Source organism: Thunnus thynnus, chromosome 15, assembly GCF_963924715.1.
Source record: "Thunnus thynnus chromosome 15, fThuThy2.1, whole genome shotgun sequence".
Classification (NCBI taxonomy): Eukaryota; Metazoa; Chordata; class Actinopteri; order Scombriformes; family Scombridae; genus Thunnus; species Thunnus thynnus.
The window spans coordinates 2,130,107-2,147,391 of NC_089531.1; the positions used below are offsets into that span (position 1 = coordinate 2,130,107).

The following is a 17,285-nucleotide window of genomic DNA, read 5'->3' on the forward strand; positions in this document are numbered from 1 at the left end:
AGTAAACACTAATTAAACAATCTGTCTCGCCTTCTTTTCCAGGCTTTTGAGATAAAGTTAGCAACCTTAAATACATCCAAATTAAACAGCCGTTCCAGTTTTTGCTCATCTGAACACCAAAATATTTCAGGGTTTAGTTGAGCAATTTCATGAAACAGTAGCTCTCTGAAGTCATCATAATGTGTACAGTACAATAGAAAATGGGACTCACTTTCCACTTCACCCAAATCACAATTCTCACACAATCTATTTTCCTCTGGAAACCGACCGATCGACCGATCTCAACGGCCAGAGGAAGAACCAGCTCTCAACTGTGCAACCAAAGATCTTTGGCTTCTAGATAAACGAGATGTTACATATAATTCAGGGCCAAAATTCTGTTTGATATGCATATATGTTCTTAATTTTTTCAATAGAATCTTGTTTTTAATAAAGTTAACATTACAGCACAGGTTGTTCCTATAGATATACAGCATATCCACCTCCTCTAACTGGAGAATTATATAATTTACTCCACATAAATACTTTCTTATTTATTCTATCCTCTGACATTTTGATTAGACGGTTCCACAATCGGATCATTTCACATGTTGGTTGTACAGACCCTGGTACCCAGCCCATGTCTCCCTGAACTGCTGGGATCTGAGCAAATCTATGAACCCCCCAAAAACATCATATAGCTCTATTCTGTACAGAGTCTATAGTTTTAGATTCTTAGAATTTGGACATCTTTTTAAAAGATGACTGAAAACGATTAATGGATTATTAATATAGCTGGTGATTCATTTTCTGACATTTTTTGACTAATCAATTAATCGTTGAAACTTGGAACGTGTGGCTGTGGAGGCTTCGATGATGTTTAGAGCTGAGCGGAGTAATAAAAGGAAAGTAACAAGTAATCTAATTACTTTGAGTAATTAGTAATAGGATTACTTTTTAAATGAGTAAATCTATATAATGTGTAAGTTATAACATTTTTCCAGTAACTCGCCCAACACTGCATAAGAATGTAAAATATTATGCACATAATGAGTCTATTTTGTACATGAACGTGGAGTAAAACAAAGCTTCCTGTTGTGTCTCACTGTTGTTGTTGTTCACATGTATCTGTCAATGATTTGTTTTCATTTTTAATAAACACATTCTGATATAACAAACTCCTGCCATTAATTAAATGCTGTTGCTGTAATTCTTGTTCTTTTTGAAATATTTTTTTTGTTGTTGGAATACATTTTCATGTGTATGAAAGGCCCCAAAAACTCAAATATGACTGATTAGAGTCTAATATTACATAGTTATGCTTTTAATCAGTTGGCTTGTAAAGCTGAAGATCAGCTTTAATCTGTTGTCTGCTTGTCAATAAAACGTTCCAGTGTTCACTTTTACAAAAAAAATAACTTTCATGATACAACAGGAGATACATTTTTACCTTTGCTATCATGTTTTAAATGTATTTTGAATTTCTTACAAATGTATGTATTGAATCTGTAACGGCTGCTGCAGTTAAGTACAATATGTTAATCAGTATTTATTGGCTACGTACGCTATGTGATTACTTTAAGAAGGTGAATTTACATGCATGGTTAAGCTCAATAACAGCTTTCTCATAGGTTCATATGTAGTATTTCATCCCAGTCTGAGTCTGAGTGTGTTTCTGTTTGGAGTTGGCAGCAGGTCTGGTGATAACAGAGGAGTAGATGACGTTGTGGTGGTTCTGATGCTGCGGAGACCTGCTGGGTCTTTCCCTCCAGTTCTGTCGGCCCAGAGAGGCGTAGTGGATCGTCTCCTCTGCCGGGGATGGACTCTCAAACTTGTCACACTCTGTGGACAGACAGGTGTGTTTAGTTATTTAAGGTGAGAAAACACCTGAGGATTAATGGAACACATAAAGGCCTGAAGGTGTTACCGGTCTGACTGTTGGACGTCATCCACGGCTGCAGTTCAGTGTCTTCATGATTCTGAGCCGCCGCTGCTGCTGCAGATGAAACAGAGCAGGGCTGCAGATATAAGATATATAGTATGATATAGATGATAATAATATTTATTTACTCATGGAGCACTTTTCAAGCAATAAGCAGAAAGTACTTTCCAAGACATAACGATTGCCAAAGCGAAAAACCTCCTATCTGCAGAATTTTCTGATTGGTGGATTTCACTTTGGATGATCAGAACAAGGAAGGCTGCTCATATTCAGTCTGTCTGCGAGATAATCCCGCCCTTCATTGTGACAGAAAAGTCACACAACAAAACAAAAACACAACACAGAGTCTCTGGATGTGTAGAGAGGCTACAGCACGAGTGAGTTACACAATCACTGAACATTCATTTCCAGTGGACGAGGAAGCAAATACACTGAATTTAAGGAGTTCTGACCCTTGTATACTACAATGTAGTAACTATTACATTTACTACATCTTTTTACCTGAAAACAAACTTCATTTTATTTTAAATTTAATTTTAATTATTAACTTCATTTAGAGTATTGTTTTGTAGAACCTCTTCCAACTTGCATCAAGTGCAAAAGCTCCTATCTGCACTTTGTGAGGCATTAATATCAATGACACATAATATAATAATATAGTCCAAAAACAGTGTATTATGCATTGGGTGTCCTTAACAAATAGCATTCTACAAGAAAACAAGTTTTTTTTAGTTTTTTCAAAAAAGTGCATTTTTCAGATCGGAGGTTTTGCTCTTTGGTCGTCGATAAGCAGCATTAAGAACAAATATAATACAATTATAAAGTGGCTACTTTGAGGAATCTAAAATATGACACATATTTTGGTTTGTTTAACACTATTTTGTTTACCACATGATTCCATATGTGTTATTTTATAGTTTTTATGTCTTCAGTTTTGTTCTACAATGAAGAAAATAGTAAAAAATAAGAAAAACCCTTAAATGAGTAGATGTGTTCAAACCTTTGTTGAATAACAATTATTTAGTTTTTTTTTAAAACAACGGAATGAATTTGTTTTTCATGTGATTTGAATTTTAAACGCTACTTTAAAATCAAATCACAACACAGAAAACAAAGTGAGGAGGTGCGTTACGTCTCACTGTTGTCCAGCAGAGGGCAGCATAATAATACACATCAAGTATCCAATTACACTTTGGGGTCGTAACTCCAATTGATTTGGTTTTATTTAGGCATTTTAAACATTTCATGACTCTCTGGCGCAAAAACTATGATATGGAGACACTGTTCATGAATTAAAGCAAACATATATTTAAAATTTCTGTACTGAAGTTACTTCACTGGAGGACATATGTGACAAAAGCAGTGTGTCTATGATAAATAATATCTGGTAGGAAGAATGTGTCGATTTTGAGCTGGACCGATGTTCAGTAAGATCAATAAAATAAATGTTTATGATGAGTTGTATTCTCTAAATTTACAAAGGACAATGAAATCTTTTAATTAAAGTTAACTTTAGTTACACAACATTAAAGACAAAATTGTAGCTATGAGATTTAACTTATGAAAGTTGTGTGCTCATAGTCTATGGAGGACAAAACCTGACATTAGTAATTCATTTATTTTTTAAAAGTCCCCCTATTTAGCATTTATAATGAGTATGCAAAACATTTAATAAGTGGTTTATAACACACTATGATATATTTGTAAGCTAAAATGTGTTAATTAATGTATTTGTCAACTACTATAATTCCTCCTATGCACTCATGACAATATAGTAAAACACAGTTGTAATTATTAATTTTTAATTGACATTGTGGGTGTATATGATATGCTGTTGTGTGTAGCTTTGTATTTTGTATGGTGTGTTCTTTGTGTTTTCTTTTTTTTTTTTGCTTTGTACTGTTTGTTGTTGTGCTGTTGTATGTTTTGATTATAATGGACTACGGATGCAAATTAGCTTCAAGCTAGCTCCGGTGCAGTGCATCATTTATGCTTAATACTGCACACTGTCCTGTTCAATAAATCAAATCAACCTAATAACATAAAATATGTCTTCATAGGATAGGTTATAAAAGTTGACGAATACTGTACTTGATGAATAAACGCTCATATTTTTCTTATATCTGCTTATAACTACATTATAATGTCTTATAAACCATTTATTAAATGTTTATACACTGCTTATAAATACAAAATAGGGAGACTTAAACTTGTATTACAAATTAAATCAGAACAAATTAATATTTCAGAATACATCATAGAAAACACAACTTTAAAACACTACAACAATTGACTTTTTTAAACAAAAAAATGATGTTCTGTATTTTAGTCAAGAAGTTATTAGCCCACATTAAGCCTCATTTTGTGCTTAAAAACCCTTTCAGTATATGTATTTACTTGATTTAACAATATGTATTCATTAAAAATATAAGTGATGTCAAGGTTAGGTTTCCTCAGCTGCTTTGAAGTTGAACCTTTTAGATCCTGCTTTCAGTGGTGATGAAATAAACCAAACATATGAATAACGACACTCATGACCTCCTGTATTTTGACCACCCACCTGCTCGTCTGTATTTCCTCTTCCTCCTACACTTCATGCCGGTCAGTAAAACACAGACGGCAACCATGAGGAGGATCATTAACCCCAAACTGGTGACGACCACCATCAGCAGAGCTGAGAGGACGACCGCAGGAACAACATCTGGTCAACAAACGTTAAACATCTGACGAGGATAAATTTCTACTTAAACTGATGTAGAGATGAGAGTAGGTGAAGCGTGCGTAGGTTTCAGCTGACTAACCATTCTCGGGTCTCTTCTTCTCCTTCCTCTTTATGTCAACCACATCTGATAAACAGAACAGGAAGAACATAAAACACATGACTAAACTGAAGTTGCATAGCATGAATACTTTTTCAAACTGTTTTCTTGGAGAGTTCAAGTAAAGAAAATGTAATTTATGGATGTAAAAACTGGAAGTATACCACAAATAATAATCAACTCCAGACACAAATAATTAAAATTTGAGTAAACATATTGTTAAAGACAAAGACATTAAACAAATAATTTTAAAAAGGATAAATCAGGTTATGTCCTGCAAGGTGGCAAATCAGAGTCACTGCTTTAAATAAAGGTTTTACAACTACAAAGAGATGTGAAATGACTACAATAAGAGACCCAAATGACTAAAAAGAGATACAAAACAGCTACAAAGAGACTTAAAACAAGTACAAAGAGATGTGAAACAACTACAGAGAGATTCAAATGACTAAAAATAGATACAAAACAACTACAGGACCTGCTAAATGACTAAAAAGGTTCATGAAACGACTACAGAGATGTAAAACGTACAAAAAGATACGAAACAACTACAAGAAGAGACACAACATGACAACACAGCCTTTTACGGGCCCAAAGTCTCATCATCTGCCTATAATTCTGTCATGGTTGAAAAATCAATATCTTATCCCTTCAGATATTTATATAAGTGAACTATGCTGTATTTGTGTGCTAGTGTTGATGTGATATTGAAAGAAAATCCCACCTGATATCATGTCGGCAGGTGTTGGAGTTGTCCTGGTGGCTGAACGCATCCTGGTCGTCTCTGGATTCACTGATCAATGAAAAAAAGATCATTTAAAATTCCGACACGTCACTCCGAACACGTTGATGTTCTTCTTACTTCCTGCAGCAGCCTTTTAAAGGCCAGCAGAATATTTTTTATCAAGTGTAAAAGTCAGAGTGCATAACTATCAGTAAAAATATGATAAATTCATAACCAACAATCATATTCTAGTCAGTTTCACCTGTTGTCTCTCTTTCAAAACAAGTCGACACAAAACTTATTATTAAGTTATTAATTTATATATGATGTGAATATTAATGTTTGACATATTTTTATTATCCTTTTATGCATTTTAGATGATCATATATCTGTTTAATGATTTTCTGCCATTTCTTTAATCTAATAATTATCTTTGTTGTCAGTAACTAATGAATGTAACATTTAAAAATAAAAACAAAACACAAAACAAACAACAATCTTTACTTTATCACATTGTAAGTAAAAATATAAAAAGTTATGATTTTTGTTATTTTAAAAGAGTTAACCTGAACTATTAGTAAAACTAAACAAAAAATCTGTCTTGTATAATTAAGGAAATTAATTACTTTGAGTCATAATACACACATGAAAATAATTACATTAAATACACAACACAATGAACTTTTCACAATAATAAAACAGATGAGAGAGATGAAACAGATATTGTCATTTATTAATATTAGAGTTCAAACAGTCTTGGTGTAAACTAGATCCTCTATAGAACCATTAGCTTCATGTTTTACCCCCAAATAGATTAAAATGTTATTGAAGGATGTGAACTACCTTTCAGGACAGTGACTCTGGCCTGCAGCTCTCCGTTGCACAGATACTCTCCAGCATCGTCTGGCTGCAGGTCCAGAATCTGCAGGGCATCGTTCCACATACTGTACCGGCTCTCCTCCCGCTCCGCTTTCACCGTACCGTTCCTGTAGCGGGTGAGGATGGCCTCCCGCTTCCCTCCTACCCTCCGATGAAACCACTTCTGTTTGGGTCGGGTCGAGCCGCTGCAGGGGAGCAGCAGCGTCCGGCCTTCAGACACCCGGAAGTCCTGACCTGACGGGGTGGACACACAGTGTAGGACACCTTGGATGATTCATGAGTAAAACAGCCTTTCTTTAATTTCAGTGGGACTTTAACCAAATTTTAACGATGTGACAAAATGGAGGTTGAACAGAACTGCCAAGAGACCATTTCTGAGAGACCATAGCCTGAACTAAAAGCATAATTGACCTCTGGGGTCATTTAACAAGGAGAAAAGTTCAACAACTCAGTAAACATGAACAGAAAACTTCCTCTTTTGGTTCCCAGACCTGAGTCATAAACTCCTGGAGCCTCCCTGCAAACCTGAGCCAAACCTGAATTTCATTTAAATTAAATGTCTAATCATTATACAAGTTATGTAATGTTATTTACAAGCAGCAACCTCCGGGGCTGTAAAATGAAGCCAAAAACTGCAGTTCCTTGAACGGCCACTTGAGGCTCCAAAAGCGAGTCAATCCCCATAGACCTCCATGTTAAAATGCCCAGCTTTACAGCAGAAATAAACATGTTTACAGCCTGGTACAAACAACAGTTTTGGTCTCTAAAGCTAATTTCCCATTTCATGACAACTGTAATAATGTTAAACAACTGTATAATGTTGTTTAACATTATTTAATTTGCTATAGTATTAAACTTTTATTTCAGTGTAGATGGTTTGAGAAAGTTGAATCAATGAAGGTTGGATGTCACAGAGTATTAATATGAAGGTTAATGTTTCATATGTTGATAGGAGAACGGACTTATTACAAAATGAATGTATAATGTTGAACTGTTTTACAATATATGGATCATGAAATTCAGAGATAGTGACTGAAGTTTGAACTTTGCGTTTAAAACTCAAAACTTCAAAGTAAACTACACCTTAAATATTCCCTGAAACAAAGAAATGTAATATTCATCAGTAATTTGGTGCAAAAATGTTAAAACAGACCCGAGACTCTGTTTATCTGGTTCAAAATTACAAAAACAACCTCAGAGGGATTCTTCTCTGAACTGGCCTCCAGAAAACTCTCCAAAAGACAAATTCTTATCAAGACGTCTCTATTCTTTGTTTTTATTTTGACCAAATATACGTGTATTTTAATTTGATTGAAACAAGTTTAGTTTGTTTTAGTTTTATTTGTAACATTAAGTCTCGTGTTTCCATGTACAGTATTTTATTTTTGAAGTAAACAACGCTGAAGATTTGAGTGTAGTCAAACTTTATACAGCATCAAAACCAAGATTTTCTACCTAAATGCTAAACGCAGATAGCGATGCCTGAAACTCGTCAACAGAAAGGCACAACATGGCTTTGTGATCAAGGGTTGATGTAGAATAACGTCACAATTAAAAAGATAGTTTCTTTAGAGAAGCTGAATTAGCTTTCTCTTAGCATTCACCATTGCAATACGTTATCCTTGAGTTCCACTTGAGCCACTGTTTCTCAACCATTTTCTTTATTATTTTATCTTATTACCATGTATAGGCCTTGTTATTCTTTTATTTATTATATTACGCTTAATCATGTATCCTCAAGACTTTTAGCTATTAATAAATGTCTTCATATGTCCTAAGAAGCTGTGGTTGTGGTTTTCGTTGAGTAAACAGAGTTCACTGTCGGGACAAAACTTAAAGTTATGAGACTGATTCATTGATTACATTGAACAAGGGTCAGTGCTTCCTCCTGGAACTAACACATTCTAACCAAAAAGGGAGGTAGTTCCCACATGAGTTTATGTTTTATATTAATATATGTGTTATGTTAGAACAAAGAGGAATTATAGTTATCAGTCATAGAGACAGTCAGCAGGGTTTTTCCCTCCAGTATTTATAAGTTTATGTAAAAACAATTATGGGTATTTGTCATACTGATGATTAATGGGATCATTTGAACATTTATTGAAATATAAGCATGTGAGAAGTTTAAAGGGAAAAATCACTATTTGGTGGAGCTGTTAACAACTCATAGACATGTGAAATGTGACCCCGACTACACACTGCTTTTTGTAAGACGTCAAAAGCCAAAAAGGTTGGAAACCACTGGTTTCATCTTTAACAATGTGTTGTATTTTAAAAGCTTGTTATATTATCCATTGTGTCAAATCTTCATCTGAAAAGTAACTAAAGCTGTCAAATAAATGTAGTGGAGTAGAAAGTACAATATTTCCCTCTGACATGTAGAAAGTAGCATCACATGGAAATACTCAAGTAAAGTAAAAGTACTTCAAAATTGTACTTAAGTACAGTACTGGAGTAAATTATTTTCCACCACTGTTTGTGACAAACCAACCTCGTGGGAACATTTCTACGTCCAGACCTGAAAATCTTCCCTTTTTTCATAGAATTGTGTCATAATTCAGAAGAAACGTATGATGTAAAAGCTGTTTCACAATATCTTTCATAACTCATCAGGCTGATTTATTCCCCTCGAGACAGTTAGTGGTTTCTGTTCGAGTTTATAGAAATCAGCCTGCAGAGATATGTTGGTTATAGTTGATCCATCAGCCTGAATATTTATGTTTGTTAAAGTTATGTTCCGATGTGTCATAACACCAACGAGTCCTGTTTGTAGCTGTCTTCCAAAATGACCCCGTAACTCCCAAAACTATGACATTAGACTGTTTTAAATGATTTTCATGACAATTAAAATGATTTCTATGACAGTTTTCTGATCTGCCATCTCTATGGTTCAGGTTTGGTTATGTTTAGACAACAAAACTGAAAGAAACCAACACTGACATCCATCCCTGAGGTTTTCCAGTACGTTATGTAAGTTATGTGACTGACTGTTACATCCATGTGAACTACTATATAATTATTTATTTTATAATGTCTCATTTATTCATTTATTACTGAACACTCTGGGTCTCCATGGATGACAATTTTTGGCATTTGAAATTTAAAAATTCTGCCTTTGAGCTGAATTACTTCCAGTTTACCACAAGATTATAATAACTTTGACCAATTGTTCACTTCAATGGACATCAAAGCAACATGTAGAGAAATGTTTACATGCTGTTATCTCCAGCAGAGGACTGTTGATAATAAATTATTTCTTGTCCATAAATCACTGAAGGGTTTAGGTCCTGGATCCACATCAGATCTCAGACCTGGTATGAACCCTGCAGACCTCTCAGGTCAGCTGGTTGTTCCCAGAGTCAGAACCAAACCTTTAGCTACTACGCTTCTCAATTATGGAAGAAATTGCCAAAAGAGCTCAGACAGGAGACAATGGTCACTAGTTTCAAATCCAAACTGAAGACCCACCTGCTATTATTTTTATTATTAGTCTTTATTAAACAAAGACCGTGCACAAAAGAACATCTTCTGTAAAGCACTTTGGGTTGAAATGTGCTGTATAATCAGAAATCTTTAAAAATATAAAACACTTAAAACCCCCACAATGATCCATTAACCCTGACTTGTGTATTCTGGCATATTTCCCATTAAATAGTTTAAATTTTGTGATTTGGTGACACCTGTGGTCTCTGCTGGTAACTGCATGTGTCTCAATACTGCAGCAAACACTCTTTGAGCAGCTTCTTTATCAGAAATATAATATAGTTGAATCCAGGGTGCAAATATTGGACGATGAAAACTATTATATAGAAATGTAAATACAAGATCTAAATACATTGAAAGGCCATTAAATAGTATCAAAGAAGTAATTTAATAAAACTATTAAGGACTTTAATCACAATAACTCCCATTTGTACTGACTGACTTCTTCATGTGTCTTGGTTGAATTAGATGCAACCGTGAAGCATTAGAGATAGATTTAAATCCAGCTGTGTGATTTGAGAGGACTTCTATCTCCTATCTAGATTTTGAAAAGGTTTAAATAAATCCGTCTCTTCAGGACACAAACAGTGTTCAGTCTTCACTCCACCCAAGTGTAACTATGTCAGTAACACTTTAAATCCCCTTATTCAGCATTTATAAGCAGACTATAAACAGTTCCTAAATGTTTATTATATTTAAAACACACTATAATGTATCTGTTAGCAGATACAATGGTTTATTAATGTATTTGTCAACAACTAGAGGTCAATAAGTGGAGGATGCTGTATAAACAAATAATTAATGACAGTAAAATGTCATAATATAAAACATGTCTTTATAGGAGAATCTATTATTGTTGACAAATACTAGACATTAATAAACACTTAAATGTCCTTATTATGTTCATATACTGCTTATAAATGCTAAATAGGGGGTGTTTTAGGAATAGTTGTTAGCTAGTGAGCTAAACTGCTGAAGTGCAGAAGTTATTCTTCTTCTGGTGTTTTTAGCAGTTACCAAACAGCTTCAGGTGCATTAACACCCACCTCTGGACTGGAGAATAGCTGATTATGATCTGGATGTAGCCAAGAGGGAGATACATATACAGGTATGTGTCTAAATGTAAACAACAGTTTAAATTAAATCACAGCTGGATTTTATCTTAAATGACCTGCGAATGAGGCCAAAGCTTTGCTGATTCCAGGAACCAGTGTCCAGCTGTTTATAGACATGTTTTCAGATATGACACTCATTCCCACAATGCACCACTCACAGCTCCAGCTCCAGTGTACCTGTCAGCACCTGCAGCTCGGCCACCAGCTGCTGGTTGCAGCGATACTCTCCACTGTCAGAGTCGTCGAGCCGCAGGAGGCAGAGGCCGCCGCCGGACAGCAGAAGGTAATGTCGGCGGTCCCGGTTGTTCTCATGGTTTCCGTGCCGGGTGACCAGGTCCTTGCTGTCCTGAGACCAGACCACATCAGAGCCGTCAGAGCCGCCGCACAGCAGGCACAGCTGGAGATCCTCCGGGACTGAAAACCGGGTACCTGCAGGCGGAGAGAGATGGCCTGCAGAGCTGAAACTCCCCGCCTGAAGGCCTGAAGATTAAAGAGTGAGAAACAGCTTTATATCAGTTCATTAATGAAAACTAATCTTTAAATTTATGTTATTTTATCTCCTGTTCCAGTATCATGTGTTCTTTCTCATTGTCTCTACTTTTAATTACCAGATTTTACTTGAAATATGTCATTATGTTTGTAAGGTTCTGTTTAAGTAATATGTAAAGTATATTTACTATTTTGTAATTCCATCTTTGTTTTTAAAAATGCTGCTTTTAATACTAAAAACATGTATTTCATGTTGATTTTTTTTTATTTTTATAATGCTTTTATATTAGTTAAACTCTTTATTTTCCCTTAAATGTAATCAGTTACTCATTTTCCTTGTTTATTCATCTGTAACAAATCAAAATTTTATCTTATTGTAAACTTTGAACAAATAGTTCAAACAGTATTACATGTAATATATACAGTACATTCAGTAGTTTAGTTTATAAAATAGATAATATAGCTTCATTGAAACTATATTATTTCACTCAGCTTTATACTGAGTGAAATATTGTATACAGATTCCCATCAGTACTTATATTTTTGTTATTTATTTCTTCTATATTTATCCGCTGCTGTAATAAGATGACAGGCTGTATCACTCATATCCTGCTGATGGTCAGTTTTTAGCCTTGTTTCCTGTTTTATCTGGTGGAAACATGCTCGCTGTCTGCCTCAAACAACAATACAGGAAATACAGTGACTGTAAGCAGCTGATTACAAAAAGAGCAGAAGTACAAATAATTTGCTGAAATGTTCAGAAATGCTATTAAAAGGATTAATGTCTAAAATAAAACAGTCTCCAGAAGAAAAACTTATGGTTAATGGATTTTTTTTTTTTTTTTTTTTTTTTTACATTTTTTGTCACTGACAAAGAAAACTTCAATTTTTGTTTATTTTACTATTTTACTTTAAATGTATAAAATGTAAAGAAGCGACTCAAAAAGCATTTTTCCTCAATTTGCGTTCTATATTATGCAAGAAGACAAAACAAGACAATAATATCACAAACATATATTTTCAATTACTTTAAAACCACAAAGTAAAACAGTAAAGATTTGATCAAATATAACATATCATCCCTCGTATAGACATGAAAACTGTATTATATGATTATGTGAAGAAATTTTAAATGTAAACATACAGTAGAAAACAACTCATTAATACAAGAATAGTTTGCATGAACGTGCAGAGGACAAAACTGTCTCAAAAATAAACATACGTTATGCAAAAAGGCATTAATTGCATATTTAAGAAACTTTTTTTACTGATTGCAAGATGAAAACCTCAAATTTTGTTGATTTTTAAAATTTTGTTAAGAATCACGTCACTGTTTTTGTTGTATTGTATGTAGACAAAATATAACAACATTTAAATGTCTACATTTTCAATTACATTATATTTACATAAATAAAAACACAAACTCAAAAACTTCAAATATAACATCTTAATTTAGACACGAGAACTGTGAAACACCATTGCTCATATCAGAATTTTTATTTCATATGATTATGTGAAGAAATTATAATATTTGCACAACCTAAAATGTGCAGAAATGTTTATTGAAAGGATTAATGTGGATTATAAAACTGTAGTTAATGTAAAACAGACACTGACAGATGAAAACCTCAAATTTCCTCTAAAACCTCTAATTTTATTTACTATTTATACTCCTTTATTGGTTGCACTTTATAAAACATTGAGAAGTGGCTTAAACATATACATATCAATTATAGTAATGAAATATATTGCAGGATTTGTGGAGATACAATATGACTGAGGCACATTGTACAAGTAAAACAAAACATTTTTTCAATAGCATGACTGTTATGTAAGATTTCAGATTTGTATTATAGTCTAATTTCTTATGACAGACTTTCTACAAATAACCACAATGTAAAAATACTGCTACACACACACAATGTGAGTATATGAATACAGAAGTAATATACTACAATGTGATTATGAATGAAGATGAAATTCACTTGTACCTGTGAAGTTTTCATTGCATCTGATCAGACGTGTCTGCAGGAACCAAACATGGCAGAAGATCATGAACCTGAGCATCTTCAGAAGAAGAAGAAGAAGAAGAAACTCAGCAGAGTCACGCAGAGCTGCTGCTCATCTGACTCAAGTATGAAGCCTCAGTGTGTGAGACGGTTTTCCACCAATCCCCGCTGTTCTTCTTCCTCTTCCCTTCACACTGACTCTGGAAAACTGAGCGTCACAGTCCTGGAAACTGTGTCAGAATAAAGACTCAGAATATTTCCTTCTTTCATACAACTGAAAAACATTTAGAGTAGCTAATTTTAAAAATGCTGATCCATCTGTAAACAAGTTAGATTAAAAATTAAAAGTAAATGAGAATAAATGTAAAACCAGTTTTCAGTGAAGTATCATGTGGGCTATGTGTGTTTTATTGATTATTAATACTGGTCTTACTTTGTAAGGAGACAGAATTATTTAGCATTTTATTGTAGGACAAATAGTAAGATGTAAATTTGTATCAAAAGTAGGCTATAGACTGATAATAATAGATGTTGGTGATAATTGCAATAAAATACATTGTTCCAGATTGTGGCTCATATCTTAAATAGGGTTAGGGTACGTTGTAATTTAAAGGTGCACTGTGGGGTTTTCTTGTAAACAAACATTGAGTTTACATTGAGTGTTACTTTCAGAAACATGTGTGTGTATCCTTAAGATCTAACAATAGTGCATTTCCTTCCTCCTGCATTTGCAAAGACATTTTTTTAAGTGTTTACTAGCTTGCTGTCTTCTTCTCTGCCTTTGCTGTGTTTCTTGGCACATTACAGCCACCTGTAGATCAGTGAAATAGTGTGAAACTGCTGGCAGGACTGTGTATCACGGTGTGATGAAAACTGTTCCATAGTGCAACTAGAGGTCAGAGACTATCACCTGGGTTGGGCGGTTCATCTGGTTTAGCTACAGATGTTTTAAACATACCAGTTTAACTAAATGCAGATTAAACTGCAGCAAAGCTTGTCAGATTTCACATTTTTATATTATTGTTACAGCAGAAGCATGTGCAAAACAGTGGTCATGTGACAAACCCAGTTATTATTCTACTAATGTGCTTAATGCTGGCTGACCCTTGGCTTTGGAAACCACTGGTTTTATGACTTTATTACTTCAGTTACATTTTGGTGTGAAATAACCTTTGGTTATGACATTTAATATCTTCTTTTTATTAACTGTTACACCAGTGTTGTGTTCAGGAAGTGCCCTCTTCATCATCACATTCTTTGGGAGAGTCTGAACAGTTGGACACATGATAAAGACGTAAAATTCAAACGTTGAGCTAATTTCTACAAAGTATGTACAGTCAACCTTTCACCTAAAAACATCTCACGGAGAAATGACTGTAACTGTGTGTGCTTCTTTTGAAGTGTATAATTAATTGTTTGGGTGTAGCCGTCAAAGCCAAAAGCAGAAATATTAATTAAATTAACTAACTATCTATATTGGTAGTTTTGTAAGTATTGAGATTAATTAACATTATTTCTAAACATAAATTTATGACTTGAATGATTTTAAAATAGTGAAATTAAACCTTTGGATACATGAAAAGAAGAAAATAAAACAGAACTGGTGTGAAGTGTATAACATCTGTTTTTTTAATAAAGTTAAAGTTAAATTGAAAAAGTTTTTTATAACATTTACATATACATTTTATACAATTTGATTAAGGTCCAGGTAGCAGGAGGAAGTTGTGACACTTTCTTTACTTGGTCCAAAGGGTTTTCTGTAAAAATTATTAAAAAAGGACATATTCTGCATATTTCCAGCTCTATATTTATATTCTGGGGCTCTACTGGAATATCTTCACATGATTTACAGTTAAAAACTCTTTATTTATCTTCTACTGGTCCTTTATGCAGCCCCTCAGTTCAGCCTCTGTCTGAAACAGGACGTTTTAGCTCCTGTCTCTTTAAGGCCCCGCCTCCTGATGAGTCCACTCTGTTCTGATTGGTCAGCTTCAGGAAGCTTCCTCCGGCTCCGGAGGCTACGTAAACAAGCTATAGTAGCAGGATTTCACTTCTTTTTCTCCTTCTTTACTCCAAATGTCAACTTCTTAAATCCATCCGTACATGTTGGAGCTGAATCACATCTGAAATATGAGAGTGGACAACGTGAACAACACATGGAAACACCTTAGCAACCACCTAACAACCACCTTAGCAACCAAGGCTATGGAACAGACTGTCATTTATGCACAAGCTCATTGGCAAGGTAGAAAAAAACGTTACAAACAAAGTGTGCAAAGCAGGTTGAAGCCCTGACTTTTGACTTGCAGGCAGCATTTCTACATGCTTCTTGTTTATTTCTTTTAGTTCACTGAAGAGTAAAATAAATTTATAACAATGTTGAGGACTGTATCTGAGGGGAAAAAGGACATCAACACATCAATTCTGTTCGGCTGCCAACCATTTGTGTTTGTTAAGAACAAATCTGTTCTGGTCGCACAGACTAAAGTTGTGGAATTAACACATTAAATTTTAACTTCTGGTAGTTTTATTAGACTTAATTTCAGCACCATTCACTGTTTAAATAGCAGGGCACAACCTCAGTTTGATGCCTCTCCTCGTGTGGGTGCAGGATTAAATGTAACAAGGTTATTATTACAATAATTGGAATTTACAGGAGTCTTGTGTTTATTTCTGCAGTAGATTTGTGAAAAAGTATGTAAAAGTTTTGATGTCAACTATGAAAGTCAAAAACTTTCATCAGGGGGCCAAATATTTTTGCTAGAGGCACCTATTTGCCTACCACTGCTTCATACAGTAAACAATTAATTAATGAAGAGAATAATCAGCAGATGAGTCAATATTGACAATAATTACTAGTTGTAGCTATAATAATGTTGAAATTACCTTCATATTGTACTGTGTAACTGCTAAAAACTGTTATCACTGAACTTGAATGCTATGTGATTAAATACCATCAAAACCAACGTGTAGAATGATAAAAGTCACCTTTATTATTTTGTGATGTCAATGCTCGTTGATCAAAGAATAAAGGGTTTCATTTGGTGGAGGTGTCACTGTAAGATGAGAACATGCAATGAACATTATTACAAGTGGTGTAAAACCAGAACAGAGGTTGGATTGAGACTGTAAATGTTGATGACGGCTCAATATTTACCGGTGTTGTTTCTCGGTGCTGGAAGATCATGGAGGATGAAGTATGTGCATTCAGATTGGTTTGATTCACCTACAAATTAAACATTTATCCAAATATTTACTGAGCTTAACTTTTTTTGGATGTTGACCAATTCCAATTTTACCCACAAAAAGACAATTCTGTACACATGTAAGGAACAAATAGTGCCGATGATAGCACTGTGGTGTGTTTAACAGGCAAAACACAAAGTCTACTCATTTGTCTTGGTCAAAAATAAAACCAAAACTGCCCCAAAGTGTCTTAGACCATTTTTAGCTGTATAGCATTTGAGTACAGAGGAGTGGTTTTGTTTCTCACCTTGTGCAGGATCAAACACTGACCCATCCAGCATCTCTGCGTAGACCGTCTCAACTGTTTGTTCACCACTTCCTGCCAAACAAGAGCATGAATATGATGAAACTATTACTCCACTGCACTGTCTGCTTCAAACACTGATGATAAACACCAGTTGCGCAACCACTGACATCTGCTGCTTTCCATTTAAAAAGCATCATCATTTGGTTTTAATGTGTTGCGAAGTTTTCATTTAAGTTTGTATTCACTGATATTTAATTTGATCAAAAATGATTTCCATGTGTGAATGTTGGGATATATTTCCATATTGTCCTTCATTCACCTTGTCTTCTGAACCTGCACCTCCAAGTGAA

At 34.4% G+C, this 17,285-nt stretch overlaps 1 protein-coding gene across 1 annotated transcript; it reads right to left on the reverse strand.

The window, feature by feature from the left end:
- Positions 1–57: 57 nt before the first annotated feature.
- Positions 58–13,581, reverse strand: LOC137198150 (uncharacterized). The gene is made up of 8 exons (XM_067611810.1): positions 13,425–13,581; positions 11,122–11,424; positions 6,308–6,577; positions 5,465–5,533; positions 4,723–4,767; positions 4,482–4,595; positions 1,907–1,975; positions 58–1,821 (listed from the first exon to the last, which is right to left on the reverse strand). The coding sequence occupies exons 1-8, from the start codon at positions 13,498–13,500 to the stop codon at positions 1,613–1,615; spliced, it is 1,155 nt and encodes a 384-aa protein (XP_067467911.1). The 5' UTR covers positions 13,501–13,581; the 3' UTR covers positions 58–1,612.
- Positions 13,582–17,285: the final 3,704 nt, after the last annotated feature.

What these genes read in the sequence shown, in the direction of transcription:
- LOC137198150 (XM_067611810.1), bottom strand. Translation starts at nt 13,500, where the DNA reads ATGCTCAGGTTCATGATCTTCTGCCATGTTTGGTTCCTGCAGACACGT. An exon ending in CGAGCTGCAGGTGCTGACAG is followed by an intron (nt 6,578 to 11,121) that starts GTACACTGGAGC and finishes CCACCCCGTCAG; the next exon opens with GTCAGGACTTCCGGGTGTCT. An exon ending in GAAGAAGAGACCCGAGAATG is followed by an intron (nt 4,596 to 4,722) that starts GTTAGTCAGCTG and finishes TCGTCCTCTCAG; the next exon opens with CTCTGCTGATGGTGGTCGTC.